General features: G+C 50.2%; 1 protein-coding gene across 2 annotated transcripts in view; it reads right to left on the minus strand.

Moving 5' to 3' along the window:
- FGD5 (FYVE, RhoGEF and PH domain containing 5) overlaps positions 1 to 14997 on the minus strand; it is a 122590-nt gene extending 107593 nt beyond the window's left edge. For both annotated transcript variants that reach the window (XM_047843568.1, XM_047843559.1), the window contains exons 1-2: positions 14871 to 14997; positions 3236 to 5876 (exon numbers count right to left, since the gene is read on the minus strand). In XM_047843568.1, the coding sequence (XP_047699524.1) occupies positions 3236 to 5876; positions 14871 to 14883 (2654 nt within the window). In that variant the 5' untranslated portion in view covers positions 14884 to 14997. The remainder of the gene's footprint in view (positions 1 to 3235; positions 5877 to 14870) is intronic.
- Positions 14998 to 27476: the final 12479 nt, after the last annotated feature.

A 27476-nucleotide genomic window follows, 5' to 3' on the forward strand; every position in this document is an offset into this window, starting at 1 on the left:
ACAAGACAGAAAACTGCTAATAAGATTATTGTGGCTCCTAAAACGTTATTATCTGGGTATATAAATCTCAGTGGAAGTTACCACATAGAAGAAACTTTACAATCATCCATTAGACCCTGAGCTGCTACTCTGGTTTAGGGTTCTCTAAGGGCCTTCTGAATTCTATTATATACTCTACATGTTTCTTGAAGGGAGGTACTTTTAGCGGAAAAAGGACTTGGATTTAAATAACAGTGAATCACACCATGAGAGAGACAGAGTTATTCCCTTTTCAGTCCTTCTGAATCCTTCTGACTATGCCAAGGAGAAAGTCTCTGTGTGGTGCCAGGATGTCTTTAACACCTCTCCCTGTTTAACAAAGGGACCAGGCTTCCAGCTCCAGCCTTGGCAAGTAACAACCTCAAGCTACAATTTACCCGTTAATTTCCTTTCCTTAGTATCTTATTTGTACAATTGCCTTCTATTTATGGCAGCCAATAGTGTTTTTCCATTTCCCAACTGTGACATAAAATTTCCTTTCTAAATATTTTAAAGTAAAAAAGACTGATTGAAAGAAAAACAGTAAGTGATAGTATAGGTGGTGTAACAGAAATAGTAGAAGTGGCACAGGAAAGGCAAACAGTTGAGAAACACAGACCTGCTCCAATCTTACCATTTTACAGATGAGCAAACTGTGGCCTAGCCTTCTCCAAGACCCCACAGCAAGTCAGTGACCGAGCAGGCTTTGAACTCACATCTCCCAACGGACTGCCCTGCACCCTTTCAGGGCTGTTGATATTTATTTTGGCTTCTCCCCCCGATCCTCGCACTGAAGCAAGGTGTGGGGCAAGACAAGGAGCGGAAGGAGGAGGCACTGCCTCCCCACCTTCTCACCCCTTCCTGTCCTGCTCAACCTGAAGCACACCCCTGGGCACGCTTCTCAGATAGCAACACTCCAGCCACTCAATTCTCAAAGCCCCTGTTCAGGCAAAGACGCACTAGGACCCCACCCCCACGGCAGTCCCCCGTGCCTCTCGACTTGAGGTGTCTGAAACATCCCTTGCCCAGACCTGTTCCAGCTCAAAGCGAGGATTTTTCTCCCCCTTGCTTCTATATGTTTCATGAAGGAAAACAGAAGAAAGCTTTGCTCACTGATTGATGTCCAAGAGGATGTGGTTCCTGCATGGGAGATTTATCCTGGTCAGTTTGGCCTTCAGTGAAATAGCATCAGAAGATAAGGTAGCACTGACATTTTCTTGGGTATTTTTCCCTTATTGTCATGTTAACTTGGGTGAAGGGACCTTTTTTGGTTTCTGGACAAAGTACAGATCAAGGCAACAGGGACTCTGCATATGGCCAAGCAAAAACTGTGCACTGGGCAACCCTGGGGGAGTAGGATGTGAATGTGGCCCTGGAGCTGTGCAGTGCACAGCCTGCACAATCAGATCTGGCATCCCTTAGTTGTAATTCACTAAGAATGCCCGAACTAGGTGTCAGGACATCTGAGTCCTAGCACTGATTTTTCCACTAAATTGCTGAGCTATCTTATCTTAGGTAAATCCCTTTCCCTCTCTGTGCCTCAGTTTCTTCCTCTGTTAACAGGACCAAATGTTGTCTGAAGTTCCCTCCCAGCTGTAAAATTCAGTGATTCTACAGAAGCAGATTTCGATTTCTGAAGGGATGTCATACAAAAGAGGAAATGAACTCACTTGCCTAGCTTGAGAGGGGAGAGCCAGCATGAGTGGGGTAGGGATATTAGGAGACAGCTTTTGCCTCAGTCAGAAAGGAAAATTTAATCAGGATACCTAGCAACAGATGAGGCAACCCTGGGAGGTGGTGAGTTTCCTGTGGCTTGAGGAATTCAAGTACAGACTGGGTCAGAGCAAGGCCTGCTAGAGTGGGAGCCTTGACCATCTGCCCTTTGAGGTCCTTTCTAGCAGGGAGATTTTGGTTTCAGAGCTTGGTTCTATGTTCATTAACGCTAGGAGGCACTCAGCTAGGTCTGGATCTTCTCAAACCCTGCCGATAACTATTAATGCAATGAACTGGTCGGCTGTGTAGCTCTCACCCTCTTAGAGTTTGCACATGTCCACACTCTCCAAATTAAACTCAGTCCCTCCAGCAGTGTTAGTGTTTACCCTTGCCCCAGCAAACAAACCTTTTCATTCTGGAAAGAACTAATTAACAGCCTCACCCAGACTTGGGGGAGAGAGAAGATGGAGCCAGGGTGGGGGAACCATGTAAAAAACTCAGGAGAATAAACCATACAAACACTGCTAGCATCTACACTCCAGCGACAGCTCAGGCTAATTGCAAATCATCTTATCTATTCATTACTGCAGGCGCCCTGGGAACTCCTAGCAGCAGCAGCAGCAGCTGTGTGGGACTGGGTGAAGTCACTGCACACGAGGGGTCAGAATCAGGATGTCCTTTAAAATCACCGCCATTTTCGCTTTTATTAATTCCGATCAGGCACTCCCAAAGAGAGTAAATGGTTGAAGCTGAATTGCCTTGCCTTTAAGTTGCGTCCACAAGGTACGCGGAACAGCAAGATTTGGCAGTTATCCACATGGGATGTTCAATAAGGGCATTCAGTCAGTCTTGGAAAGGTGGGGTCAGAAAATCCCCACTGTTGTCAATAATTTCAGTGTTTCACTTTTACTTCCAAGGTGAATGAATCCAAAAAAAAAAAAAATCAGCTTGGATATACCTCTTAAAAGGCTTCTATTCAGAAATTTAGCTCAGGGCGCCCTTAGCTCTTTAAACAATTTAAATAGATTGTCTTTTCTAGTTCCCTTGAATAGAGTGTATATTTACACAGTAAAAGGGTATCAATCTCAATTCAGGGTATTTTCCTGATGGTGAAAGATATTTAGTTTGGCAAGATTCCAGAACCTTCTCTCTTGGTGACTTTCCTGGAGGGGACCAGCAAACCCATCATTCCCATCTACATGAGAAATGTCTCTCAAATAATGGAAACACAAATGCTGACATTTACACTGTATTTGGCATTTTAGACAATACTTTCACACAGATGATCAACTCTGATCTTCTCAAACACTCTGCCGCAAGGTAGCATGAACCCCATTTCGCAGCCAGTTAACTGAGGCTCAGAGAGGTAAAGCCACTCACCCCAATTCACACGGCTAGAAATAAATAGAGCCTGAGGCTAAAAAGCAAGTCCATCCCGTCCCCTAAACCTAAGCGCCTGCCTCCTGGCTCACCCAACAACAAAGAAAATGTAACTTCACAGTACCTTTCTGCATCTTGGTCTGCACTCTGCTGTTTGCTCTCAAAGGCGTTGAAGCTGCTCATGTCCACGTAGCCGTCGTTTTCATTTGCTGTGGACAGGGCTCTGCTCTGATCTTCAAACAGCTTCGTAAATGTCCCAGCCCTCGCAGGCCTCCGGGGCGGAATCTGGATATTTTCATAGTCCGAGTTCATGGCTGGAATGTTCTCATAGTCTGAAGTGTCGGCGTTAGGGAACGAGATGGACCGCGGCTTGGTCAGGGGCAAGGGCAGAAAGGGGGGCCGAGAGCGGTCTTCGAAGGACTCCACTCTCGACACGGTCCTGCTGAAGGGGACACCTTTCCTCTTGCCATCCCTGTAGAAGATGAGGGAGGAGGGCGATTCGGAAGCCCGGAGTTTGCCAGTCCGAGCCTTAAGCTGCGGGGAGTTGCTGAGGCTCCTGCGGTCGATTTCCAGAAGCCTGGCAGGCCCATGGTAGCTGGATTCTGAAGAAGACCTGGAAGACGACACATTGACATCCACGTGCACTTTGTTCTCGGACTTCTTTTTAAACGTAAGCGCCAGGAACCGCTTGAAGGATGACTTCTTCTTCTTGGTATACTTGTCCGGGGGCTCACTCTCGATCAGCAGGGAGGGAGAGCTCTTTGTGATGGGCTTTTTGGTGATGCAGGCCAGGTCGAAAGGGGGCGGGATGTCAACCACAGAAGAGGGTGTTGAGGTGCCACTGGATGGGAGATGGTTCCTCTGGGAGAAGCTCCCAGAGGAGCTGATCACACAGGGCAGAGAAAGGTTGTCATCTTTCCTTTTGATCCTATGGTCGTCCAAGCCAGATGCCTCCGACTCCCGGTACAAGGAGACCGGAATCTCTCGGCCTTCCACGGAGAACGATCGGGGGTACAAAGTGAAGGCTCTGGGCTTTGCTGGCAAGGCCCTGCTGGCTTCCAGCGGTTTCCCCTCCAACGACAGAACTGTCTTTCTCGCCTCCTTGGTGGCACCTCTAATGCCAATGGCTGATGAGCCAGCTTCTGGTCCGGTTTCTTCTGGGACGGTTTCTGGGACATAGCCGGCCACCTTCCCAGAGTGGGGCCTGGTCCTCGTGATGATGTTCTTCCTGTCGAGGGGGACCAGGCCTCCCTCAGCATCGGAGTTCATTTCTTCTTTCATGCCATAACCACTCAGCGTGTCACATGCAGCCTGTGTCTCCGGCTTCTCTCCTTCCCCAGGGTCAGCCTCATGCTCCAGGTCAACTCCCATCTCATAGGGGTTGGTGAGTGCATCGTCCCCGGCGTCCTCATCCTCTGGCATAACCACTACCTCAGGGACAGAGGGGCCCTCCCCAGAGACACAGGAAGCTCCAACAACGGGGCCCTGCTCTGCACATTCTCCTGACTGTGGTTCCTGCTCGGACTCTAAGCCTTTTGCTGACTTGGAAAAAGAAGAGCAGCTCTCGCTACAGAAAGAGGTGCTCTCGGTCGGAAAGAACTCGTAGGGACTTCCCGAGAGTGACGTCACAAAGTCATCCACACTGTCACTCTCGAAAGGAATGATCTGGCAGCTCTCCTCAGCAGGTTCGTCCTGCACCAGGTCTCTGCCTTCTCGGGGGTCTTCTCCCACCTCCTGGGTGACGGCTGCCATTTCTTCTTGGCCAGTTTTCTCATTTTGGTCCTGTGGTTCATCCTGGTCATCACGGTCATCTTCACACTCACACTCCTCAGAGATTTCAGGGCTATCAGTGGTTGTCTCCGCCTCCTGGACACCCACGGCCAAGTCCTCATTCTCTGTGGGTTCCTTGCTGGCATCGTCAGCGTCCCCGTCAGAGGGCCTCTCGGAATCCACACATTCTTCTGGAACCCCTGGTTCTGTGTTGGTGGAGCCTTCCCCACCACCCTCCTCTGCCTCCCTGGGTGTCCCAGGGGGCCCAGGCTCCTCGCTGGAAGTTTCCGGACCCTCTAAATCAACGTGAGTGAGAATGACGTCATCGCTTGGGAGGACTGCCTCTCCGTCCCAAGGTCCCCTGTCCTCCAGGTTGTATACGTTGTGCTCTTCCACTCGCTTCTCTTCCTCCTCACTTGTCAATGTCTGCTCCTCTGCCCCAGGGTCACAGGCACCATCCTCTGCCTCCACGTTCTCAGGAGTGGGGGCCCCGCCTCCGTCAGCCTCTCTACTCAGCACCACTTCAGCTGGAGCAGCTCCCAGCCCCTCTGGGTCACTCTCCTCGCCTTCCTCCCTGCACTCCTCTTCCCCCGTGGCATCTGGAGGCGCCATGGCAGCACTCTCTGCAGAGCAGCTGCTGTCCCTGGGTTCGTCCTCTTTCGGCGGAGCCCTGGGGACCACGATGTAATCCTCGTCAGCCTCAGACTCCAAGCACTCCAAGTTGGACTGGCGCTCTTCGTAAGGCCCCCTGTCAACACAGAGCACCTTCCCGTTGCTGCATTTGTTCAAGCTGTTGATCACGTACACGCTGGCTCTCCACTCACTGGGGGTCGCCAGCCTGGGCTTAGGGGCAATGGGGGGTTTCGGCCCCCTAGACATGGAGTTGGGACTGGGAAGGCTATCGGGCCGGGGTGATGAAGGGAATTTGGGTGCTGTCACTGGTGTGAGGGGACTGGCAGTCTTTGGCTTGGGAGCAACTGGTGGTTTTGGTGAATCTAAAGGATAAAAATAGAGAAAAAGAAGGAGAAAAAGTACAGTTAACCCTTATTTCCATTCAGAGTCTCCAACTTACCATTTTGAAGAGAACACTGAAGATAGTTTCCCAACCTATGTGAACCCAATCTGCTATATTCTGTGTTAAGTTTATGCCCTCCACCATCATCTTTAAGACCCCTTGACCTCCACTGATAATTCATTCTGTAAACAAAGTAAATAGATCTTTCTTCTATATATAGTCCAGCTACTCAATGAACTCAATGAAATACTCCTCAAATACAGGTATCAGATCATTGTAATCATTCATCCAACAGCTACGTATTACAAGCTTTCTAGGGGCGCCTGGGTGGCTCAGTCATTTGAGCATCCAACTTCAGCTCAGGTCAGGATCTCAGAGTTTGTGACTGTGAGCCCTGCATTGGGCTCTCTGCTGTCAGCACGGAGCCCACTTTAGATCCTCTGTCCCTGTCTCTGCCCCTCCCTTACTCGCACTCTCTCTCTCTCTCTCAAAAATAAACAAACATTAAAAAAAATTCTTTCTAGGTGCCAGGCACTCATGAGACAATGCTGAACTTGACGGTCATCATCTCTGCCACCCACATGGAGCCTACATTCACCCTACACTTAATTCATTGGATACCTATCTATACGCATAGCACCATACATAGGAAGGTCTTCTAGAATCAAGACGAAAAGAATACCTCTGCTGAGTACTTGCCATTGAGTCAGGGAGACAAAACGAACAGAACAACTGGAGGACAGAGCTGCAGACCTTTGGAATATTATGACTGAATAGCCATTATCTCATTCCTTCAAGAATGATACACCAAAGGTCTGTGACAGTGATGCATGATTCCTCCTCTAAGGGTCACCTCTGAATTGTACATGCTTCAAGACTGGTGTCTAGCTAACTGCCCTGTGTCTAAATTTCATGGGCATCCAAACTTCATGGGAGAAGCTACATGATATTTTCCAACATGTATATCTGCAAAAACTCTCTTCCCTTGTGGATTTGGGGGATCTATCTGACCATGTCAGAATAAAGGATGTAGGTACAAACTGTACATCCAACAGGAGTCAGAGAAGCAAGAGTTACCATGATGAAGGAAGACCCTCCTGTGGTAGGTGAAATTTAAGCTGTATTTTGCAGAATGAGAGAGGCCTGGACAAATGCAAAGGTCAAGGGTGTAGCTGCCCACTTCCAAGTTCATCCGTCCTGCCACAAGACTGCTTCAATGCCTCCAAGCCCCTGGCCGCACTGTGGGCAGAGTGAGGAATGAAGATTTCCAGGAAGGCAACTCCATCCTGACATCTCAGCTTCAAACACACTGCCTGGCTCCCCACTGCCCATAGATGAAGACACACAAGTCTCCCCTCAAGCCTCTCCCCGCCGCCCAGTGCCATCCCCACTAAGGCCTGGGTTTGATGCAGAGCAACTTCAGAATGCCAGCCTGGCTCATGACAGAAGGGAGATGAAGCAGAGCTCCTAAAGGTCTGTCAGCAAACTCTTCTCCCCATGCATTTGACTTCCAGTTAAACCCTTGCAGCACCGTTACCCTGTCATCTGTAGTCCAGGGGTAGCTGGCAGAGATGCAACATGAGCCACGTTTATCATCACATATGTAATTTTTATTTTTCTCACAGCCACATTAAAAAGTAAAAACGAGTAAAAAAAGTAAAAAGTAAAAAGTAAAAACGAGGGGGCACCTGGGTGGCTCAGTAAAGCATCCAACTCTTTTTTTTTAAGTTTATTTTATTTTATTTTTTTGAGAAAGAGATAGAAAGCAAGCAGGAAAGGGGAAGAAGGAGGGAGAGAGAGAGAGAGAGAAAGGAAGACAGAGAATCCCATACAGGCTCCACACTGTCAGCACAGAGCCCCATGTGGGGCTCATACTCATGAACCATGAGATCATGACCTGAACTGAGACCAAGAGTTGGATGCTTAACAGACTGAGCCATCCAGTCGCCCCAACTTCCAAGTCTTGATTTCAGCTCAGGTCTTGATCTCAGGGTAGTGAGAGCACAGTGGGCTCTGTGCTGGACATGAAGCCTACTTTAAAAAAAAATAGAGAGAGAGAGAGATCTGGGACACCTGGGTGGCTCAGTCAGTTTAGTGTCCTACTCAATTTGGGTTCAGGTTACAATCTCACTGTTGTGGGATGGAGCCCCACGTTAGCTCTGCATTGGGTGTGGAGCCTGGTTAAGATTTTCTCTCTCCCTCTCCCTCTGTCTTGCGTGCATGCACACTTTGATAGATTTGATAGATCAAAGTATATAGATATATACTTTAAGGATATACATATATATCCTTTAAAAAAGTAAAAAAGAAATGGTGAAATTAATTTTAACAATACTTTTTCAACTCAATATATTTGATATATTACCATTTTGGATATCATCAATAAGTCATATTTGGATCATGTCATCAATATACAAAATTTATTAAGGAAATATTTGACATTCGTTTTTGTACTAAGTCCTTGAAATCAAATGTGTATTTTACACTTTTCAGCACATCACAATTCACATTAGCCACATTTCAACTGCTCAGTAGCAACATGTGGGTGGTGGCTATGGTGCTGGCCAGCACAGCACTAGCTCGTTGTAACCCATCTCCGTGGGACTGTTCCATTGGCACCTCAAGCCAAACTCAGTATCTCCCCTAAACTCACAGAACCATGTAAAATTTAACTGAGGAGGCCCCAAAGGAAATTAAAAAGGCCTGGGGCAGCAAGAATATAGGTGCCCAGGAACCATGCTCCTGAAAGGGCCTGATTTCAGTCTCTTTAGTTGTACTTTGCACATATATCTAAGGAACTCAGTGGTCTGGTTTCCCAGTGTACAGCTAATTAGGAGGGGAAGGGACTGGCAGTTAGAACAGGAACCCTGCCAGGTGTAAGATGTGGCAGCTGCCAGCAAGAAAGGGAGAGAAGAGACTCAGCTGTCGAGACCCTAAAGGCTAAAGCACCCACTACGCCAACGCCCTAACCCACACCTATATTCATTCACATCAACACCAAGGCTAGACACGGGCATCCAGATAATAACCCAGAGTGTTCAAGACATAAGTGGCCCTCCAACTCCTTGTTGCCATAAGCAAATACGTCCTAATTTAGAAAATTATCTGTCCAAATTAGTTAAAACACACACACACACACACACACACACACACACACACACACACCACCGCTGCCACCACCACCACCACCACAACCACCAACAAAACCCACCCAACTATGTGGATTTTAAACAGCTAAGCTTTAGCTAACCTGTAACTGTGAAGTAATAGCCTTTGGAGCCTGGCTCATCTGGATTCAAATCCTGGCTTTGCCACTTACAACCTATAAAAGTGAGCTTCAGTTTCCTCATCTGTAAAATGGGTTCAACAGTAACACCTACTCTCAAGAGGTTATGAATATTAAAATATATATAATTTATTAAAAGTGCCCAGCAGTAGGCCTTCAAGTAGGACTAGCCAATAAATAGTAGCAATTGTTATTCTAACAATGTCAGTCTTTGTCTACCACACATCTTCCCCTGGTATAAGCCTTGCTCTACACTGATGTATAATACTAGCTTCAAGTTCCCAACATCAGGTGTCAGGCATTGGCATGAAATTACTCTTTGGGGGTGGGGACTCTCATTTCTCATCCTTAACAGGTGGTATTTCACATGAGCACCGTGAGACTTGACAGAGGGACAGATGGGCCATGAAAAACGACCATCACCTTGGTTGTATCACCCCCACCCCCACGCCATCCTTCATCCAATCAAGCTATTGATCTGTGGCGCCATCTCCTCGAGAAAGGTCACAGTAGGTGTCTGAGGCGTGATCCTGCAAGAAAATGCCTTCCCCACAGGATCCCCTAGGAATGACAAATATCTAGTGTTCATGTTCTGCTTCCAGTTCTGAGGTTCAAGGTGTTTCACCTGAACCCCCTCTGAAATCAAAGGATGCCAGAATCAGAAAGGCTTTGTCTGACCCCTCAGTAAGAGATAGGGTAACTGAGGCACACAGAGGTGACGCATACTGTTCTCAGCAAGCCCGGAGCAGGGCCCAGGGAGAATGTGGGTTTCCTGCCTCCTGGTCCAGTCGCTAGAACCTATGCCTTCACCCTTTTGCTACTGAGCTTTCTTCTACAGTGGAGACTCAGGGCTCCCAGCTTTTAGTGAGGCAGAGAAAGGTAAAATTCAGAAAACCTGAGGCCAGAGAGACCAGAGACAACTAACCAGGTATGAACTTTACAAAAGGCTGAGTTCAGAACTCAGAAGTACTGACTGGTCACAAGGTTTGTTCTCATCCAATTTCCATTAATCCAATTCCATTGAACAGATATTTATTGACCACCTACTATGTGCTGGGCACCCATCTAGAATCTTTGGACACATCAATAAACAAAACAAAGACCCTGTCCCTCATGAACCTTTATATTCTAGTGGAGGAGATAAGGAATAAAAAGGAGATGTATATGACCTTATTGTATATTAGATGATCATAAACTCTATAGACAAAGATTAGGAGTTAGGTGGGGTTTTGTTTGTTTTTTCAATTTTAAAGAGTTACTGGGGTAGGCCTTATGGAAAGGACGCTAGAGCAAAGATTAGAGAGATGTGAGGGAAGCCAGGACTCGGTTGGTATGTTCAAGGAGGGCCAGAGTGGCCAGAAGGGAGGGACGAGCGAGCAAGCAACGGGGAGAAGCAGGAGATGAGGTCAGAGGGGTCACAGGAAGGGGACAGATTATGCAGGCCCCCCAAGCAGAAGAGGGACGCGCATACTCTGGTTAATGTGCTGAAATAAGCAGAAGTGGTGATGACGGATCCAGGGACATCCAGGCAGGAGATGAGACGGTGGAGGCTTGGACCAGGTTGGCAGCAGTGGGAGTAGTAAAGAGTCAGATTCCAAATATGAAGGTAGAGCTGGCAGGATTTGCTGACAGGTTGGATACGGGGTGTAAGGGAAGGAGCAAGGTCAAGGACAACACCAAGGTTTTGAGTCAGAGGAACTGGAAAAATGAAGTTGCCACCAACTGAATTGGGGGAGGCTGTACGTGCTAGGGAGGGAAAGCCAGAATTTTAGTTTGCACGTGTTAAATCTGAGTTACCTAGCACACACACCTAGGTGGAGACAGACATCAAGTGGACTCCTAGGTAGACCAGTCTGGGTTCCATGGAGAGGTCTGGCTGGAGGTATCCATCACAGGGATGGGATTTAAGGCATGGGCCTGGTGAGATCACCAAGAGAATGAGTGTGAACAAAGAAAAGAGCAGGGCCAAGGAGGGAGCCCTGGCATGAGGAGGAGCCTGGGAAAGACACTGGGGAGGAAGGAAAGAAAATGAAGGCTGTGTGAGAGCTTTAGCTCGGCTCCCTTCCCTCCTTCCTCACAGAAAGGAACCTGATAGAGTGCCTGCCCTCTGTACAAGGTTATCTGGGTCCTAGACCAATCCTGCCTAGAGAAGACCCGCAGAAGAGGCAGCATTGGGGCGCATGTGGAAGGACAGGCAGGATTTTCTTAATCAAAGGAGACGCTGGGTATGCCAGGCAGAGGGAACAGAATATGCAGAGGCCCAGAGGTGGTTAGACGCAAGCCCTTTGGGAGTATGGTCAAGAGTCCAGTCTGGCAGGGATGCAGAATTACAGGATAAATCAGACCTGGGGGTTCCTCCTCCGGGTTAAGTTTCTCTTTCTAACTAGAACCCAGCATGGGTGCAGCTGGTGTGGACCCTCTGCTGCCTCATGAGTCCCTGTGGCTGCTGTGTGAACCTTCCCTTTCTCAGTATCACAAAGCCCAGGGTAATACCCTCTCTGCCCAGGACCTCTTGGCAATTTGCTATGCATGAGCATAACTCAAATGCAGAATAGCCTTTGAGCCAAGATGCCAAGAGTTAAACTGACGGTGGGGAACCACAGTGACAGGAAGAGGAGATTTTTAACAGTTTCTGGTGATAGAAATCATCCCTAGCCAGCCCCCATTACTAGTTTGTATTTTCTCTCTCTATTTTAATTAAATCTGTCACACATTCATGCTGCTGCTCCCATGTCAGCTATATAGAGGTTAAATGAGAGGGGGTATTGGGAGGAGCACTGGACTAGGAGTCAGGAACTCTGATCTCCACTCCTGGCTCTGCCATTAACTGGAGGTGTGACCTTGGGTAAGTCCCTTCCCCTCGCTGGGCCTCAGTTTCTCCATCTGTAGAGTAAGAGCACTGCACCAGTTAGGAAAGTGCCTTCTGCTCTGGCCAACTACAGAGTATTAAATGCATGGCTCTTCTTCTGATGTCTCCTGATATCCCCTTCTTCAATCCCTGAGTCTGTTTCAACAGCAGTTCACTATATTCCCCCTGGAACCCTCATAGCCATATGTTCCAAGAGTAATTATCTTCCAATTTCACCTCCCAATCGCATCTTAATTTAACTTTCATTCCTGGGTGCCTGCTGGAATGTCCAAGCCAAGCTTGACGATTTCTAATTAGGCTGCTGTTAAGCTAGTCCAGTGATCCACAACAGGGCACATACTGGGCAGACTGCATGGGACGAAGTTGGAAAAGCATGGGCCCCAGGCTCAGACAGACCTGGGCTCCAATCCCAGCACTGGTACATATCAACTGTGCCATCTTGGGCATGTCACTTTGCCTCTCTGAACCTGAGTTTCCTTCTTGGCAAGATGAAATAAATACCTCCTTTTTCTATAAGGCTGTTGAGAAGTTCGAAAGAAATAATAGAAGACACCTCAATTAGAGGCCAACAGAAACTCAACTGGCCATCATTTCTTGTGCATCTACTATGTGTTCAGCACTGCATAAAAAAGTAGGCTCTCAAGCTGGACAGTCTGTATTTCAATCCTATCTTGGCTCAGTGACCATAAAATCCCTGCAGCTCAGTTTTCCAACCTATAAAATGGGGATAGCAAGAGTACTCACCTCATAAGGTTACTGTGAAAACTGAACTGATACAAGTAAAACACTTAAAAGCCACACCTAGTTCATAATAAGTGACCAATAAATGTTAACCAGTATTCATTAGTGGCTTATGACAGACACTGTTCCAGATACCTTATGAGCTTTATTTAATCGAACTCGATGACAAAGATCATACCATCTCCATTTTTCAGATGAGGAAACTGAGGCACCGAGGTTAAGTAACCTCTTCAAGGTCACCTAACTAAGTATATGGTGGTTCTGAAATTCATTCCCACGGAGTCTGTGGACCACTATGTTACATGATCAGGAAATTCAGATCATGGCACACAGAAATCATTATGTGAGGTTTCCATCATTGCTATCACACTGAAAAAGTAACCAGGTTTATGCTGGAGGCAAGTTCTAGGACCACTAAACCCAAGAGCAGCAACTGCTAAGATTTCCTGGGTCCAAGCCTGCCTCCAAGTTTATTCCTGCTCACTTCATCCCCCATATTCTCAGGGAGGGGAGGGCTTGCCCAAGCCTCAAGCAGGGAAACGTGGGAAAACTGGAACTGCTCTCACCATTGTTTTAAAGTGGGTTTTATTAGGAGTGTAGGAAAAAGCTAGCCTGTCCGGCTCTGTTCAGGCTGTGCCAGAAACAGGCTGGAGGCCACCTTCTTCCTCCAAGGAGTGGCTAACTGAACACTGGGACCCCGCTCCAGCCTCTTCCACTCCCAAAGTGGCACCCCTACTCCCACCCCACCCCCATTCTGACCCACTCCCTCACTGTCCAGGCATCCACATGCCCAGCAACAACAGTGCCTGGCCACATGAAGGCAGCTACCACACTCCCAAGTCCCCGAGTGTCTCCTTTGTCAAATCAGTCCAGCCAAATGTCTCCCTTCTGCACCTCCTAAGACAATGACTTTTTTCATTAAAAAGTCTTTAAAAAGAAAAAGCCACAACACACACATACAAGGCAGCAGGATATGGTTCTAAGACAGCCAAAATGGTGGCTTCCTGTTTCTTTAGGGATGTGTGTTTTGGAGTATGGCTTCGGACGAGGGTGTTGGTCAGAGAGAGGGCTGCCTTCTGCTAAATTTTAAGAGAAAAAGAAAAAAAAGAGTGACTATCCCTCCTTGGCAGGGAAATGAAGTTAGCTGAGATTGCTGGCTTGCAAGCTCGCCTCTTCAGGGAACTTTCTGCCCTCCGGGTGGATGGAGTCAGAAATCCTGAGACCGGTTCGGGGCATCGCCCATGGGAGTCTCAGTTACTAAATCTGTTAAATGGCACTCCTCGGAAGGGATTGCTAATATTTACTAACAAACGCATTCTGGATTTCCCGGAATCCCTGAACTGGCAGAGTCGGACTCGAGGGACGGAGGGAAACGTCTGGAGTGGGGCTCAGCCTCAGCGGCGAGGAGCGTCCCTTGGCATGTGGTCCCCTGGGGGAGGCACAAAGAAGGCCCCGGGCCAGGGCGCGGCGAGGGAAGGGTACGCTGTGGGGGACAATAATTTAGAGCTTTCTAGTCTGATCCTCAGAGTGAGCTCTAAGTCTCGGGGTCTAAGAGAGAGGAGGGAGCAGGAATCGTCTTAAGAGTGCGCCGCCAGGTACTGACGGACCAGGAATAGACCCCGGGGTGGCGAAGAGCTGCGGGAGGATCCCGGGGCCCTGGAGGGACCTCCGAGGGGCCAGCGAGGATCTGGCAGGGACCCAGAGGGGCCGGAGCGAGGATTCAGGAGCGCGATCAAGTCGCCTTCGCGAAGGGAGCCTTCCTCGCTTGCCAAACGGTCCCCACGCCGGGGTGGCCGTGGGAGCGGGATGACGGAGTACACCGCCAGGGTGCGGCCTCGCGGAGACGGAGGGAGCGTCCCTGAGGCGGGGCGTCTCGGACGGGGGCCCCCGATGATCCTCAGCCTCCTCGGCGAGGGGACTCCGGACCCGCCCATATCTCAGCGGCGGCCGAGCAGGGCGGGAAGGTCGGGGGATTTTCGGCGGCTCGCTCCCGGCGCCCCGTGGGCTCCAACTTGGAGCGCCTGGCGCGGTCCCCTCGCGCGCGTCCCTCGGCGCCCGAGGTCGAGCGGGCCTCCTACCTGCTCTGTTCATCTTCCAGCACGCGCAGCCCGGGGCCGCCCGTCGGTCAATCAGTCGGTCAGTCCCAGCGCGAGTCCGCGCGCCGCCTCACTCCATGGCCGCCCCGCGGGGCCCGCACTCCCAGGCGCCCGCCCCGCCCCCCGTCCCCCCCCCCCCCCCCCCCGGCGCGCGCCGGACTCCGCGCGGCGCGCAGGGCAAATGGGGGCGCGGGGCGCGAGCCTCCGGGCTGGGCGGGGCGGACAGGGGCGGAGGGGGGAGGAGAGGGGGCACGAGCACGGGGCGCGCGGGGCGGCGGCCGGGACGGCGCGCGGCGTCGCGTTCACTCGAGATTCCGCGCGGAGCGCAGGGCAAGTGGGGGCGCGGGGCGCGAGCCTCCGGGGGCGGGGCCGCGCTGGCCGGGGGTGGGAGAGAGGAGGGGGCGCGAGTGCGCCGCGCATGGGGCGGCGGCCGGGGCAGCGCGCGGCGTCGCGTCCGCTCCGGGTCCGGCTCCGCACCCGGCGCGCTGCGCTCTGGCCGCCGCGCCTCTGCCGCCACCGCGCCTCCGCCCCCTCCTAGACGTTTCCTCCCGCTCTCCAAGAGGAAGGCTTTTTTTTTTTTTTTTTTTCCTCCCCTTTCTGCTCGGTCAGGGATCGAAGGAGACGAGGGGCGAGGCGTCCCCGCGCACATTTAAAGGGGCAGTGGCGACTCGGGGAGCTGCGCGAGGTTCAAGGGACGAGGATCAGTTGCGGTGGGGTGGGGGAGCCGGCGAGTGCGGTTCTTGGGATCCCCTAGTCCTCTCGTCCAACGGACCATCCATCTCTTTCTTTTCAACCTCGGGTATGCATTCAGTCCTGTGTCAAGTGCTATGCTGGGATCAAACAAGACAGCTCCCAGTTCTTACCCTCGTGGAGCTTAGATGGGAGGACAGTGGAGACACAAGACAAATGAGCAATAAATATCGTTTCAGAGAGTGATAACTGCCTAGAGGGAGATAAACCAGGGTAATGGGGCAGAGCACTGACTCTCAAAAGTGTGTGGGTCAGCTTCGGAATTGTTAGAAAGGCAAATTCTCAGGACCGCCCCCCCCCCCCACCTCCGCTCCCGGAGCTTACTGAATCAGAAATCCTGTGTTTAATAAACCCTTCAGGTTTTTCTGATGCAACCTGAAGTTTGAGAACCACTTGTGTAGAGTACGGGTGATGAAGAGAAGCCTCCCTGAGTTGCTGACATTGAAAGAAAGACCTGGTTGCGATGAGCCTTTCTGTGTTCACTTAGCGCACACCTGCCAGCACCTCCCTGGCACCGATGGATGACTTGTACCAAGCCTTCGCCCTTGAAGTCCTGGTCTGACTGGTCATGCAAACATAAGCAGATAGCTCTGCTTCCCAGCACAAATGCTAGGATATGACAGGAGCACACAGGGCTTGTGGGAACTCAAGAGGTATCCCTGGGAGTGGAGAGGGTTCAAGCAAAGGAAAGGCCTTTCAGGTAGAGGAAATGGCTTGAGCAAAGACTTAGAGGTGTGAAAAGGCATGCCCTGTTGGAGGAGCCAACAGGGGTCAGCTTGGCAGGAAAATAGATGGTGTAGATGTGTCCCAGGGGCACCTGGGTGGCTCAGGTCATGATCTCCCTGTTAATGGGTTTGAGCCCAACACAGAGCCCCCTTCCGATCTTCTGTCCCCCTCTCCCTTCTGCCTCTCCCCTACTGGTTTTCTCTCTTTCTCTCAAAATAAATAAATAAACTTAAAAAAATTCTCTCTCTTTAAAAAAAGGAAAAAAAAAAAAGTGTCCCAATAGGAGGTACAGAAAGGCCAAAGTAAGAGGTGCCTTCTTTTTTTTTTTTTTTTTTTAAGGTAATCTCTATGCACAACATGGGGCTGGAACTCATGTCCCTGAGATCAGGAGTCACATACTCCACTGACTGAGCCAGCCAGGTGCCCCAGAAGTGCTTGAAAACCATACTAAGGGCTTCATTACATCAGCCATTGAAAGCTGAGGGCAAGGAACATGGCTTCCATATATAACTGGCTGTTTACATTTATGGAGCACCTACTGTGGGCCTGGCATAGTGCTAAGCTCTGTACATGCATGTTTACTCATTTAAGCTTCATTGCAACCTTGTGAAGCTGGTATCAAAATTCTTCCCATGGGGCACCTGGGTGGCTCAGTTGGTTAAGTTTCCAACTTTGGCTCAGGTCATGATCTCACTGTGAGTTTGAGCCTTGCATTGGGCTCTGTGCTGACAGCTCAGAGCCTGGAACCTGCTTCAGATTCTGTGTCTCCCTCCGTCCCTGTCCCTTCCCCCTCCTCAAAAATAAACATTAAAAAAATTCAAAATTCTTCCCATTTTACGTTTGAAGAAACTGAGTAAATTGCTAAAATGAGATTTCCTGCCTCTGTTCTTGCCCTGCTGTTCCTCATCTGCATCTCCAGAACCCCCGCCTCAAAGTGTGGCTTGGTCATTTAATAGTTTGGTTGTGAATCTACTACTATGTGAGTCTACTAAGCCCAGGGTGTGGGCCCCAGCAATTCCAGTGTCCTTTGGGAAGGGCAGCAGGAGGCGTATGTGCTGGGGGAGGGGGGAGTGTGTGTCTCAATTCATTTAGGCAATTGAGCCAAAGTATCTACTATGTGGAAATTGGAGGAGGAACATGGAACGTACCCCTTTCCCATTAGTACCATCATTCCTTCCTGTCCATCAAATAGGAGAGAAAGGCCCAGACATGACCCCTGGCCAGGATGATGGCTCCAGGGCAGGGATGTGCTCACCTGTTCACCACTGCAACCCTGACATCTAACATAGAGCCCACCACTTAGTAGGTCTTCAAAAAAATATCTACTGTCCACAAGAATAGGGCCCAAGACAGAGGTTCCTACTGTTGTTCAGGATCAGTTTGGTTTTCTGGGATCAAAGATGGTGGAGGCTAGAATTTTTGTGATTTTGGCCAGGTGTGTTGGGACCTTGCAAGGAGGCAGAATTCCAAATGGACACAAGGCATTTTACAACTTTGGCTTTGTCTTCCTGAACCTGGATACCTGCGGTCCAGCCTTTGGTCCAGGAGTCCCAGGTAACTGGATCTTTTTATTGCATAGATGAAACACCTTACTGCTATAAGCATGGTCCATGGAGCAGCACTCGGGTGCTTTGTAAAAAGGCAGAGCCTCAGGTTCCACCCCAGACCTCCTGAACCAGAATCTACATTTTAACAAGATCTCCAGATGATCCATACACACAGTACGGTTGGAGAAACGTTGCCATAGATAACCCACCCCATTTCTTTTTGGCCAGATGTGCTTCTGGGGCCCACAGGAGTAGAGAAAAGACATCACGGTTTCCCCAGGTTCTCACTGGGATGAGAACTTAATCCCCTGACCTCTGTCTCCTTATTAATACGTTATTGGGAAAGTTGGTAGGCTTCCGGATATCTAGGGGTCTGCACCCAGCAGAACTCCCAGTGCTCACTCAAAATATATTAAAACTATATGAGTGAAGGTCTGATTTAAATTGTTACCTGACCCAGATGGTGCCTGGCACACAGAAGGTGTTTGGTGCACACAGACCAAAGACAGGAATGAATGAATTTCAGTGAGGTAATGTGGAAAGGCTCTGAAGAGTTTAAACTCTTTTTTTTTCCTATCATTATGAAAAATCTTATATAGTGTCTTCTCACTCACCAAGAACTTTCATACACTTAACCAGGTTTGCTGATTTTGTTTCAGTTTATTTGTATCGTCTAAATGCCACAATATAGAATTCGATTATGCACACATTTAGGCAAGGGCGTAAGGTGTACCTCAGTTTTTCTAAATTGGGAATGGAATTTGATCCTTTAGAGGACCTTTTCTTCTCTGAACTGCCACCAGAGTCCTCAAGCCTCCAGCCTTTTGTAGAGAAGCACTTGTGCCTCTGGAGTAGAAAATCTACCGCGGAATTTGTGTTCTCTGGACAAGCTCTTAATAAACTTTATGGATCCCTGCAAGGAAGGGGAGGAGAAGGTGATGGAGATGGTGATGGTGGAGGTGGGAGAGGTGATATTGGAGGCAAAGGAGGTGAAGGTGGTGAGGTGACAGAAGTAGCTGTGAAAGTGATGGTGAAAACGGAAGATGTGGTGCAGTTGGCGATGGCAGAGGAGATAGAGGTAGTGAAACTGACAGATGCGGAGGTGAAGACTTGGAGGAGGTGATGGGGGTAGTGGTGGAGTTGGTCAAGGTGACGGACATGGTGGAGCAGATAAAGAGATGTGTTTAAAAGTTGAGGTTGTTTCTGGGACTTTGCAATACAACCCAAATAACCTAAGACCTCAGGGTAGGAGCAGGAGAGGGAGGCTCAGAGAATTCAGTCAACAGCCAACCTCACCCCTCGCTGTAGGGCCTGTGAAAAGAAGGGAAGGCAGGAAGAGACCTCATGCTTTGCTAAGCCCTTTCCACGACTGTTGAATTTAGGATTTGAGGCTAAGCCAAGTCTACTTAAAAAGATCATAGCACCAGTGACAGTTGGGAAAAAGCACAGGTCTAAACTCGTTTAGCTGAAGCCACTTGTTGGTGTGGAGTGATGGACTATGAAGTGGAAATGCTTGTTCCTGTGTTTGCTTTTCCTAATAAGAGAAGATGGATGTGAAAGACCATAAGGCTTTACAAACATCCGGCGCTCATACTGGTGGTTGGACTTGCTTAGTCCTAATGGAGCTGAGCCATAACCACACACTGAGCTCGGGGGCTGGCTGCAAACACCCACAAAGGGCATGGCTGTGTGGGGTAATGAGCCCTTCACTCATGGATTCTTCCCAAGAATCCTATAAAGGGATTATTATATCCCCATTTCACAAAGGGAAAACTGAGGCCCAGATGGAAGTGCCCTGTCCTATAGCCCAGGCAAGACTCAACCGTTCACTCCAAGAACATAGTCTGAGCACTTCACCACCAGCCTACACTGTTCTCTCTCTGATGGGCAGGAAGTCTGCCTAGATTTCCACGTTTTCCAAATCATGACTACTGTCTCAATCCCCCTCAGCAGACCGTGAGCCACCCAGGGTAGGTATTATACCCACACGACAGACTGGGAAACTGAGGCCCAGAGGGGGAAATTGTTGGCCTTGGATAATACAGCAAGCGGTGGGGGGAGCAGCCAGGGCTGGAATCCACACGTCCCATCATCCAGGCCCAGGCCAGAACCACATGAAGCCTGAAACCACACACCTCTTCCTCCAGTGCTGCTGTAGTCGCTGCCTTTGCCTTTTGAGGACAGAAGCCAGACAGGACAGGGGCGTCACATGCTTGACCCATGGCAGCAGTCAGACCTCCCTGACCAGGCCTGCCTTCTCTGTCCTTTATTCTCCTCCTCCTGTCTTTCTGTCTGTTGTGGATGGTCCGAATGGCCAGCAGCTCCCAGCTCCACAGCGATGGCCCAGCCCATATCTGCAGGAGTGTTGGGAGGGGTGTTCCAGGGAACCAACACTGTGGTTCTGATACGTCCAAGGAACAGCTAGGTGGGAGCCTCAGAGCCTGAGCACCTGAGGGTGAAAGGGACGTGGCCGGCTGTTGCCAGACGAGGAGGCTGTGGCAATGAGAACAAGCAATAGTAACAATGAGGGCGAATAGCTAACGTCTACAGAGCACTTTCTCTTTACGTGCTTCTTGTGATCATGTGGAGTGATTCTATCATTATCTCCAAATTACAGTTAAGAAAACTGAGGGTCAGGGAGGTAAGAGGCTTACTCAAGTCACAGAGCTAGTGGTCGAGTTGGGACTAGACCTAGGTCTTTCTGTCCTCAAGGCCGGGGCTGTCACATTACATCATGTTTGTCTAACACCATGGTGGCAGAATCAGAAACAGAATGACTGGTGGCCAGCCGGCCTTCCTTCCTTCCTTTCTTCCTTCCTTCCCTCCACAAAAGTGCACTGAGTACCTACTCTGTGCCAGGCACTGAGCAGGGTACTGGATAAACAGGCCAGACTCCCTTCATGCCTTTTGGAGCCCGAAGACCAGCCAAGGAAGCAGGACACCAGTGGCAAATTATCTGCCAGTTTGATAGGAGCACTGATGGGGAAGACAGTGACCTCCTGAGTCCCCTCAGATGCCTTTAGACCCTGGTGGGGGCTGACCAGTTACCCGGGGCTTCTGAAATTAAAGTCACCCCTCCATGGACCTTTTAAGGCCCCTGGGTCCCTCCCCACTGAAGCTTTGTCCTTCACATGTCACACACACACACACACACACACACACACACACACACACACGACACAGCATGAAAGATCAGGATCCTCCAAGTAAGCAAATGCCTCCTGTCTTTTTTTTTTAAATCCTTGAACCATCCAGGGTGAATAACCTACCTGTGCACAGCTTAGGTAATTTCAGATCAAAACCACTGAAATCCGGGTCCCTGTTCCTGCCTGCCCAGAGCCCCTGCAAAGTGCACAGCCAGCACCAAAACTAGATGTGGCCTCATTCTCAGACACAGAGTGCCCCGACCCTGTGAGCTTATGCTGAGACGGCCATGGCCCAGCCTCCCAGACAGGCAGTAACCATACTGACCTGCGGGCAAGTCCGGGCCTCTGTTTCCCCATTGGTAAATCATAATAATTAGTATTTGCTGAGTGCTTATTGCATGTACTTTGTAAATGTTCTGCACATATTATTAACTCATTTAATCCTCTCAACAAACCTATAAAGTAGGCAATATAATTAGTCCTGTGTCACAGATGAGGCTACCATGCCACAGAGAGGCTGAGGCACTTGCCCAGGGATGCTCAGCTAGTAAGTGATAGGGATCCTACCCTGGCTCTGGAGCTGGCTTTATAACCCCCTTCGGCACACAGCACCCCCCTCCCACCCCCAGTGGATGTGATAATAGTGTCTGCTCATTAAATGAGACAGTTCATCTAAATAAATGGTCATTATCATTTAAATGGTGATTCCCTTGGTTGGTTGGTTAAGCGCTGACTCTCGATTTGATTTCAGCTCATGATCTCACTGTTCAGTTCATGAGTTCCAGCCCCACGTCTGGCTCTGTGATGACAATGTGGAGCCTGCTTGGGATTCTGTCTCTCCCTCTCTCTCCCTCTTCCTCTGCCCCTTTCTCGCTCGTGCGTGCATATGCACAAGTTCTCTCTCTCTGGAAATAAATAAACTTAAAAAAATAAATGTCTAGTACATAGTTGATGCTTAATCCATGTTTATAAAGTATACCAGGAAGTGGGCATGAAAAACCCACAATCAGAGCAGAAGAGACAGGTGAGGGCATTTATTGAACAGCTGCTATATTGGGATTGGTGAGAGGGGACAACGGAGGCATGTGGAGGCAGCCTGGGTTCTGCTTCCTGCACCAGGCCAGAGAGGGTGACAACCAGGGTTTTGTTCCCATAAAGCTGGGACCCATGCTGGACACCTTCTCCTCCCCCCTCCTATGGAGGTCCCTCCTGGGTTTCCCATTTTCTACCAGCAGCAGGTATGCCTTTGTCTACAGGGACAAAGTGCGCGCTATTCAAATGGAAATGACCCTAGCCCTGCAGCCTCCCCAGGTGTTGGCCCCCAGGTCCCTGCAGCCTTGGACTGCTCCCCCACTGCCACAGCTGCAACATCATCAGCTTCTAAGGCTTATCTTCCCCTGGAAAGGCATTGAGTTGCCTTCCTGGCTCCAGGGGCGGCAAATCTGAGCCAGACACCTGCCGGGGTGGATGGGTTTTAGCAAGACCACCCTTCCCTTCCTTTCCCGTGCCCAAAGATTGGTGGGGGTGGGTGGGAATACGGCAGATAAATTTGGTTCAGGCATCTCCCACCCCTGCCCCCACTGCACACACCCAGGCCAGGCATGAGGAGAGAGAGGAGCCTGGGGCCTGAAGACCCCTTGCTCTACCAGTTACTGGCTTTGTGGCCTCAGGCAAGACATCTCACCTCTCTGCACCTCAATCTTCTCCTCTGTAAAAGGGGAATGAGACTTTTCTCTTGAGCCAGGGTGAGGATTAAAGGAATGTTGGTTCCCCCCTCTCTCCACTTTACTGTCCTTGATGAGCTCAGAATTCAGTTCAAGGGAAGGGTGTGGGAGTCAGCTAACTGTGACACAGTGGAACTGGGGGTGAGAGCAGGGGATTGAGTCCAGCTGAGGGGCTAGAGGAGAGGAGGCGACATGGGGCTGAACTTTAAAGGTCAAGTTGCATTTTCCAGGTTGAAAAATAGGGTTCCATTCCGGGTAGGGAAACAGCCTGAGCAAATGTCTGTGGGGACGGAAGAGGAAGGCGAGGTCGGGGCAAGGTAGGAAGTGGTCACAGCACAGGATGGTGCTGGGGTGGGGGCGGGGAAGCTCTCCGATGGCAGGCCAAAGAGATTGGACTTTCCCCTCTGTAGGGGATAGAGAGCCACAAAGTGTTTCTAGGGGAGGGAGGGACATGGTCAGACTTGGGTGGTAGAAAAGCTGGTAGCCAGAGTGCTAAAGGGGTCAGAGGGTCAAGCCTGGAGGTGGGATGACCCAAGGAAGCTGGGACAGGGGCCCCAAGAGAGATTAGGCCTGAAGTCATGAATGTTCCTGACCCACAGTTGTGAGGGCTCAAATGCATGCTGGCAAGACTTCCAGAAGGAGGACAGCTTTGCTCTGCACCCTGAAGGAGTCATACAAGCAAAAGGGAGCAAGGCAGGGCAGAACGTGGCAGGCAGAAGCTGGAGGTGAGAAGTGGGGGCCAGTAGCTCAGTTAGGCTGAAGCGTGTAGCATATAGGGTAGGGAGTGCCTTTAGGTGACAGGGACAGGTAGGGGCCCCAAAGGCCATTGTCCAGCAGACCTTCAGCTCCCCAAGGAAAGGCGGAGCTCTGGGGGAGGGGAGTCTGGGGCTGGGCAGGGCCAGCTAGCAGTTTTTATCACCACTGGGTGGGATCCAAGGTCTGTGGAGGAAGTGACCACCCTCTTCCGGCCAACCATTTTTTTTTTCCTTCTGCTGGCCTGTTTGGCTTTTTCCCCGAGGCTGCATTTCCACAAGGGCCCCTCCTGGCTGGCTGGGCGTGGGTATGGCTCGACCACACACCCATCAGCAGGGGCGGCCCGGCCCTAGGCTTCCTGCCCCTCTTTGGGCAGGCTGATTGGAGGAAAACAGCCCTCAAGCCTTCTTCAAAACAGGAAACTGCTCTCCCTGCTTCCTGAAGGACAGGAACTGTCCCCATGGCAACCATGGGACAAAGAGGCTATGTTAACCCTTCCGAGGGCAGGCTGAAAGCCCCTTCTTAACCAATCCCTTGTGGGTGTGGCACCATACAGGTGACAGGGAGGGCTGCTTTGGTGACACCCTCAAAGTCTCAGCACTAGCCCGAAGAAACAGCAGGGCTGGGATTTTATACCCATTAGATGGATGACAATGTCGAGGCTCACAGGATGAAGGCCTGGCCATACAGTAAGTCAGGTGCAGCAGGGCACAGGTGTGGGGTCTGAAGTCAATCTGTCTCCGTCATGGCTCCTTGCTAGCTGTGTCCCTTGAGTAAGCGGCTTAACCTTCTCCAGCCTCATTTTCCCTACCTGTGAAATGTAACAATTAGAGCACCTGCCCCATGGGACTGTTGTAGGCATCCCCTGAGGTCATTCATTCATCCAACACATATTCACTCGTGGTGTGCCAGCTGCCACAGGCCCCCGGGATACGGCAGTGACAACACTCATGGAGCGTGAGTATCCTGTCTCATGGGGTGAGTATCATAGTTAGGGATGCAGTAAGGAAGCCCACAAGCCAGTGCAAATGGGAGACTTTCAGAGAGTGACCAGTGCTCTGAGCAATGAGAGGGGAGTGGAGTGGGGAGAGGTCTCTTGCTGGTCCAGGAAAGGCCGGGACGTGGGGAGAGGGAGACACGCCTGTTGTCCCAGCACTTGGGGGGAGAGCATTCAGACAGAGGGAAGGCCCAGAGGAGGGAAGGCCTGTGCCATCCGAGGAATAGTGAGTTGGAGGGAAGGGAGAAGGGAGGAGATGCTGGCCATCACGGCCCTTGGGCTGTGTTCTCAGAGCAAGGCAGTGTGGCTGAGGGGCAAGGCAGGCAGGAGCATGCTCTGCGTTGCATTTGTACAATTCCCTCTGGTTCTTGGTGCCCATGGGATGCAGCTGAGAGACAGGGACTTGGGACTCTGAAAGGCATATTTTCTAGGGGACCTTGTGCTGTGACCCTTGGGAACCCTGAGTCCTGGGGAGAGGCAGTAGTCCGTTGTTGTTTGCGGGGCCGGGACAGGGCGGGGACCCCGTGGCCTGTGTCCAGGAACCTGGCCTTTTCCTTGACCGCGCACCAGGACACATCCCTCCCCCGCTCTCTCTGGATGCTCAAGGGCCACTGTGAGGAGGCCATGGAAGTAGCCCCCAGCATAGTGGCTCATGCAGCAGCTGCTCTGGGAGTGAGTAATATAGGCTCTCTTTACCATGGCCTCCAACACTTAGCACTTCCCCAGCTCAGCATGCTGCCTCATCTCCCACCACCCTCCCCTTTAGCCTCAGCTCCAGTCAAGCTGGCCTTCCTCTCCCTCCCTGACCCTGCAAGTGCCCCGCAGCCCCAGGGACTTTGCACCTGCCATTTCTGCTCACTAGAAAACTCCTTCCCAAATTTTCAGAATTCTCTCTTTATCTCTGTTTATTTTGCCAGTTTCACTATGCTATGTCACGCAGATTGATTCAAGTTATGTCTGAAGGGAGTTCTCTGTGCCGCCTGGATTTCAATGTCCGTTTCCTTCCCCAGATCGGGGAAGTTCTCAGCTATGATTTGTTCAAGTACACCTTCAGCCCCTTTCTCTCTCTCTTCTTCTGGAACTCCTATGATACGGATATTATTACGTTTCATTGAATCACTTAGTTCTCTAATTCTCCCCTCATGGTCTAGAACTTTTTTAACTCTCGTTTTCTCAGTTTCATCTTTTTCCATCATTTTATCTTCTATGTCACTTATTCTCCCCTCTGCCTCTTCAACCCTAGCTGTCACAGCATCTAGTTTATTTTGCACCTCATTTACAACATTTCTCAATTCGTCATGTCTATTTTTTAGTTCCTTGATCTCTGCAGCAATAGATTCTCTGCTGTCTTCTACGCTTTTTTCAAGCCCAGCAATTAATCTTATGACTATTATTCTAAATTCTTGATCAGATATATTGTTTATATCTGTTTTGAGCAATTCTTTAGCTGTCATTTCTTCCTGGGATTTCTTTTGCCATTTTGGCTAGTTTTCTGTCCCTTATGTGTTTTAAAAGCTTGGTATGCATCCTGCACCTGCGAGCACTACTATATTAAAGAGGGGTCATACACTGCCCAGGGCCTGGCCCTTCAGGAGGTGTTTTTTGGAGAGTGTTACGTACTCTCTCTTGTTGTGACTCTGGTTGTTTTATCTCTCTACTTACAGGGATGTTTGGGACCCTCCACCAGGTGTGCTTAGATTTGTTCACTGAAGTAGCCCTATGGCCTGCCAGGTTGGCCCCGTGGGCCCCTAGAGACATCTCTGTCATTCTGCAGCCTGGACTCTTGGAATTCAAAGTCCTCTGGCCTCAAGGCTGCTGTGTTTGAGGGACGAGGGAACTTCGGGTCCCCGACTTCTCCGCCATGTTGGATTTCTGTCTCCTTCCCAAATTTTCACATGGCAGGACTTGCTTCCCTCATCAGTTGGGCTGCAAGTGTCACCTCTTCTCAGGGGTGCCCTGACCACTGCCCACCCCAGTCCCTCACCATCCCAACACTCAGCATGTCTTCTTCACTTGCACTTACCCATATCTGAGATCCTCCCATTTGTCTGCGTACCTGGGTGGTGTCTGTCTCCCCACCTAGAAGGCCAGCTCTTGGAGGGCATGGCTGAGTCTCTCCTGCTGGCTGCTCTCTCCCTGGCACCTGGAACAGAGCCTGGCATGCAGTGAGCACTCACTGTAGTATCTGTCACACACCGAATGCACCCATAGCAACAGGGACCCCCGTTCCTGGGCGTAGCAACAAACTTCCATTCACCTGCACAGTCTGAAGGGACTGGCAGTCTTTCTTCCAGGAAGATGGCGCTCAAGAGGAGTCAGCAGGAGATGAGGGGAGCAAGGATGAAATGCTTGCCCTATGGAGGAACTAACATTTGTTCACCAGGAACTGTGTTGGGCATTAGCACTGGCAGGTATGCATCATTATCCCCATTTTTCAGATGAGGACACTAGGGCTGGGAGAAGGAAAGCCTGGTGCCCAGGACCACACAGCTGGGAAGTGGTGGGGTTGAGGGGAAACAGGAATGACTTCTCAGAGCCTGTGCTCTCTCCTTACCCTCCCACCAAGCCCAAAGGGGCCTTGTACACAGACAATGAGAAAAGGTGATTGGCTTTCTGAAAAACATACAAACAAACAAAAAAAACTCCTCCAAAAGTTTGTCAAGGCCAGTGGCACCAGCCACGTTTGTGGATTGACACAGGGGAACCCCAGCCTCTTGATCTGAAGAATCTTCTGGGCTGGTTAAAATATGAACTCTGAAGTCCCATCACAGGCCCCATGAGTTAAGACTCCCAGGGGTTGGATTGAGATTCCTCATTTTGGCTAACATGAGCTTACGGCTTTGGAGGCCCCATTTTTATTATTATTAATTATTATTATTATTATTATTTCTTTATATAGCTTTTAAATGTTTATTTTTGAGAGAGAGACAGAGCGCTAGTGGGGG

This window comes from Prionailurus viverrinus, chromosome A2 (assembly GCF_022837055.1).
Source record: "Prionailurus viverrinus isolate Anna chromosome A2, UM_Priviv_1.0, whole genome shotgun sequence".
NCBI classification, from domain to species: domain Eukaryota; kingdom Metazoa; phylum Chordata; class Mammalia; order Carnivora; family Felidae; genus Prionailurus; species Prionailurus viverrinus.